The 4,900-nt window shown below is 62.9% G+C and overlaps 3 protein-coding genes across 3 annotated transcripts in view; 2 read left to right on the forward strand and 1 right to left on the reverse strand.

Annotated features, from left to right (window-relative positions):
- The window catches only part of EMIHUDRAFT_462341 (hypothetical protein), a gene marked incomplete at its 5' end in the record, with an annotated part of 5,342 nt that extends 4,707 nt beyond the window's left edge, over positions 1-635 (reverse strand). The window contains 2 exons of the mRNA XM_005789122.1: positions 92-210; positions 307-635. Of these exons, the coding sequence (XP_005789179.1) occupies positions 92-210; positions 307-635 (448 nt within the window). The remainder of the gene's footprint in view (positions 1-91; positions 211-306) is intronic.
- Positions 636-1,417: 782 nt separating this feature from the next.
- EMIHUDRAFT_351826 (hypothetical protein) lies at positions 1,418-1,821 on the forward strand (the record flags this gene model as incomplete). Its single annotated transcript, XM_005789123.1, has 3 exons — positions 1,418-1,472; positions 1,667-1,717; positions 1,762-1,821. Coding segments are annotated over 3 exons (166 nt in total), but the record flags the coding sequence as incomplete, so codon positions are not given.
- On the forward strand, positions 1,819-2,139 carry EMIHUDRAFT_309286 (hypothetical protein; the record flags this gene model as incomplete). Its single annotated transcript, XM_005789124.1, has 1 exon — positions 1,819-2,139. The coding sequence occupies one exon, from the start codon at positions 1,819-1,821 to the stop codon at positions 2,137-2,139; it is 321 nt and encodes a 106-aa protein (XP_005789181.1).
- Positions 2,140-4,900: the final 2,761 nt, after the last annotated feature.

Here is a 4,900-nt window from a genome sequence, read left to right on the forward strand (position 1 = left end):
GGGAGGGAGGAGGGCGGCGGCAGCGGTGTTGGTGAGTGTGGTGGGTATGCTGACGGGGGAGGACGGCTGGGTGCTGGGGTCGCGCGTCGCGCCTGGCCAAAGGTGCCCTTGCCGAGGGCGGAGAGGACCTCGAAGCCCTCTCCCGTCTCTCCGTTCTCGATCACGTCCGACACCGACACCACCAAGTCGCCCAGCTCGTTGTCGTGCGGCCTGCGCGCGCGTGGAGAGAGAGAGGGGGAGAGCGTGTGGAAGAGTCGGTAGGAGGCGCTGGCGGGCGGCCGACGCGGCGTGCGATGCGGCCGAGACCGCGGCGCAACCGCGTGCGCGCGCGGACGGCGACGCCGCCATCCACAGGGCACGCGGGCGGGCGGGCGGCGACGGCGCCTCTTTGAGCAGCGCGTGGAAGGCTTGGTGAGGAGGCGGCGGTTCGCCGGCGCGCCGGCCGTGCGGCGGGGGTCGACGAGCGAGAGCGTCTCCGCCAGCCGCACCGTCAGCCGCTGCAGCATTGAGGAGGAGCCGGCCGCACCCGGCGGCGGGATCGGGTCGGCTCCCGGCCGCGCGACGAAGACGCCAAAGGCGCTGGGCGACCCCTGCCCGATCGGCGCGCGCGCACCGGTGGGCGGGGCCGAGGGCATCGGCGCGTCTGGGGTCGCAGACGGAGCGTTCGCGCGTCAGCCAGCGAAGATACCAAAACGGTATAGCGGTCGCTGGAGGCTCGGCCTGAACTCAAGCTTTCAGGTTGTACCCCGGCTTCTTCGAATAGATTTTTTTTGGAAGGAGCTTGTCTACCTCCGTCGCCGGCGCGAGACATGTTCCCGTAGGCCGGACTGTCCTCGTGTGTTTCTTCTCCGCCTGGCTGTGAGGCGTCGATAGTTATTAAATGAACTCGGGGGCACAGGACGCGGTACAAACGGGGTACACCAAAAGGCACGGGCTGAGGGTTTGGTTTCTGGAGCCTCGGGTGCTTGTACGCTTTTGATCGGGTCAGGAGAGTGTGCGACTTTTTCTTTTACCACTTTGGTCGTCTCGGAGCGCCTGCTTTTAGCATTTTCTACAAAAATCTTCGGCGCGCTGCGCGCCCGGGTGCACGGCTGTCAGACAAGTTATCGTCGTCCCCCGGGTGCGTAGCTAGTTAGTAGTAGCTATCGTCCCGCAAAGTAGTTCCCGCACACTATGGCTAGAAAAATGCTGCCGCTCGCCTCGAAAGCGCCCGCCGGTGCACTTGGAGCACTTGGAGTGCAGTCAGTAACCGCGGTGCTTGTCCTTACTTGTAGCGCTCACAAGTTTGTACGTTGTACACCCTCTCTCTTTTCTCCCAGTTTGTAAGGACGCGTCCCTCCACAACACACTTGCCGCCTGGGCAACGGTGATGACGCCGTCGCGTCACCGACCGCTCGTGCTTGCGTATGATAGCAACCCCTCGTCCGACGGTAGCGTCTCGCGCCACCGCCGCATCCCGCACCGTTGTCCGCCTACACCGCTCCGGTCGCAGCCTTGGCAAGTGCCTTCACATGCGCTGGGTCTGGTGCAGCAGCAGCCAGTGCGCAGCAGCAGCCAGTGCAGCAGCGAGTGATCGCTTGCACAAGCGGTGGGCGGTCGTCATGACGTCATGTGCGATGGGTCACTTTGGCTAAACCTAAAGCGTCAACCCGGCTGCACGAAGCACAGTGCGGCGCGGTGCAACCAGTGGAGGCAAAATCGGCTCAAAAACAACGCCCTACTGGCTGCGCAGATAGCACTGGCTCGTTATAGCGAGGCGACCGAGCGCGAGAGGTTGGTGCAGAGCGTGCAATGCAGCTGATCCACTCTCGCACTACAATGCTAGCGCGGGAGGCGAGTTCGCGGGAAGAGGAGCTGGTGGCGATGAAGGTGGTGGAGCTCAAGGAGGAGCTGGGCGAGCGTGCCGAGGCCCTCTCGGGCAACTCAAAGGTGTGGCTGCACCGCCGGCTGCACGCCGCTATAGTGAGCGAGTATTTGGAGAGCGCCGCGGGCGCCGACGCGGAGCCAGTAGAATGTCCAAAATTTTCGCCGCGCGCCTGCGGCGCGCGACTTTTACCATTTTGCCCCGGGGGCCCACTTTTGTCGTTTTGCCCCTCAAATGACAAATCAACTGCTAGCAGTGCTCTTTTAGCGTTTTGACCCAAACCGGCCGAACTTTTAGGTATTAGGATACCCTCAGACTATGACTGTGACAGACCAGGGTTCGTGAGTGAATTTTCACACTTTCACTTTCACATGTGAATTCATGTGAATTTCACATGAAACGTTTCGGCCGCCCCCGTTTCACTGAAAATTTCACAAGTTCGACTACTTTCGAAGGCTCTGGCATCTCCGAGGCGGCAGCGGCGGAGGCGGCAGCAGTCGAAACCGGTTTCGAGGCGGCAGCGGCGGAGGCGGCACAGCGGAGAGAGCGGCGGTGCGCCTACCACTGCCGGCACCGGTAGGGATCTCTGTGCCACCAATGCCGCGCGTTCCTGCTTCCCTGCAGCGAGGCCGTGGTCAAGGCCGTGGTCGTCCCCAAGGCTCAAAGAGCAGGGGCCCGCCCTCACTGCATCAAAACGCGGTGAAAGCAAGGAAGTGTAGAAAGGAAAGAGCCCACAATAACTCTAGCGAGAGGAGGTGCAGCTTGGTTCGTGTCCTCAGGCGCTCGAGGACGTGTGTGTTGCCTCAATGTTCTTTTAATGCGCGCCCCCGCCGAAATACACTGCAAATACACCATACACGCGAGATGCGTCGGCAGCGACGCGCACGACCTCTTAAGAAGCACCGTGTCGTTAGGATTAGGGTTAGGGTTAGGGTTAGGGTTAGGGTTAGGGTTAGGGTCAGAGAGCGTTCAAGCCGTTGTGCAGCTCCTAAGAGAATGGTCCGGTTTGGGCCGAAACCAAATGGAGGAATCAGCGGTCCGTCGACACGAGCTCTCGGTGAATGCTTTGGGTTCTTCGGGCTAGGGTTAGGGTTAGGGTTAGGGTTAGGGTTAGGATTAGGGTAAGGGGTTGGTTGTCGTCGCGCGCTCTCGATATCTGGCTAAGACAGAGACACAGCAGCAGAGGCGACCCAAGCGACACATCAGAGCATGGATGGGGGCGCGAGCCGCCATCTTGGACTGTGAGGCGAGTATTTGCAACCGGGAGCTCGCCGCCGCCCCTACACCGCCGCCGCCGCCCTCCCGGTGGCAAATAATCGCCCAAGTCGAAGAGTGCGCCCCGCCCTCGGTATCTGGGCGGCAGGCGGGACTAGAGTGGCACGCTGGTGCACGGATGGGGGCGCGAGCCGCCATCTTGGACTGTGAGGCGAGTATTTGCAACCGGGAGCTCGCCGCCGCCCCTACACCGCCGCCGCCGCCCTCCCGGTGGCAAATAATCGCCCAAGTCGAAGAGTGCGCCCCGCCCTCGGTATCTGGGCGGCAGGCGGGACTAGAGTGGCACGCTGGTGCACGGATGGGGGCGCGAGCCGCCATCTTGGACTGTGAGGCGAGTATTTGCAACCGGGAGCTCGCCGCCGCCCCTACACCGCCGCCGCCGCCCTCCCGGTGGCAAATAATAGCCCAAGTCGAAGAGTGCGCCCCGCCCTCGGTATCTGGGCGGCAGGCGGGGCTAGAGTGGCACGCTGGTGCACGGATGGGGGCGCGAGCCGCCATCTTGGACTGTGAGGCGAGTATTTGCAACCGGGAGCTCGCCGCCGCCCCTACACCGCCGCCGCCGCCCTCCCGGTGGCAAATAATAGCCCAAGTCGAAGAGTGCGCCCCGCCCTCGGTATCTGGGCGGCAGGCGGGGCTAGAGTGGCACGCCGGTGCACGGATGGGGGCGCGAGCCGCCATCTTGGACTGTGAGGCGAGTATTTGCAACCGGGAGCTCGCCGCCGCCCCTACACCGCCGCCGCCGCCCTCCCGGTGGCAAATAATCGCCCAAGTCGAAGAGTGCGCCCCGCCCTCGGTATCTGGGCGGCAGGCGGGACTAGAGTGGCACGCCGGTGCACGGATGGGGGCGCGAGCCGCCATCTTGGACTGTGAGGCGAGTATTTGCAACCGGGAGCTCGCCGCCGCCCCTACACCGCCGCCGCCGCCCTCCCGGTGGCAAATAATAGCCCAAGTCGAAGAGTGCGCCCCGCCCTCGGTATCTGGGGCGGCGGCAGGCGGGACTAGAGTGGCACGCCGGTGCACGGATGGGGGCGCGAGCCGCCATCTTGGACTGTGAGGCGAGTATTTGCAACCGGGAGCTCGCCGCCGCCCCTACACCGCCGCCGCCGCCCTCCCGATGCGTCGGAGTCGACTCTCGACTGCACTGAGAGAGTTCATCCCACCATCAGCACCGTATTCGCCCACAGCATGCCATGAGATTCATATAGGTCTAGTGTACACATCAGCTCAGCGAGACCAATATCTCCAGCCTCCTTCATCTTGGCTGCTGCTTGGGAGCCAACACCTGTGCAAGTGAGTGTCAGAGTGGTCGGAACTCGGTGGGAGCATCCGTCATCATTCACGTTCACACGACTCTTCACACTCGCTCGAAAAAGTGAAATTTTGTTTCACATGAAATGTGAAGTGAAAGTGAAAGTGAAACCGATTCGCTGTTTCCATGTGAAATCACGAACCCTGTGACAGACTGGCAGCCTGTCGCGTGAGGATGTCATGATGTGTGCGAACTCAGCACACGCGGCTCGCGCGGGCCTGTGGAGTTGTCAAAACGAACAGCAGCAACGCAGGATCCCATATGAGGAGCCCCGCACGCAGCAACCCACACACACGCCCATCGAGTAACTCCCCCGCCCCCCCCCCCTCTCAAACCGGTGCGGGGCGCGCGCCTGAGCCCCCGGCGTCCCGGCAAGTGTGCGGGATGTCTGTGGGACCGAGCGAGAGCGATATGCCATGTCCGCCTTGCGTTTGTTTCATAACACTCTCTCT

The sequence above is a fragment of the Emiliania huxleyi genome (assembly GCF_000372725.1).
Source record: "Emiliania huxleyi CCMP1516 chromosome Unknown EMIHUscaffold_13, whole genome shotgun sequence".
Lineage (NCBI taxonomy): Eukaryota > Haptophyta > Isochrysidales > Noelaerhabdaceae > Emiliania > Emiliania huxleyi.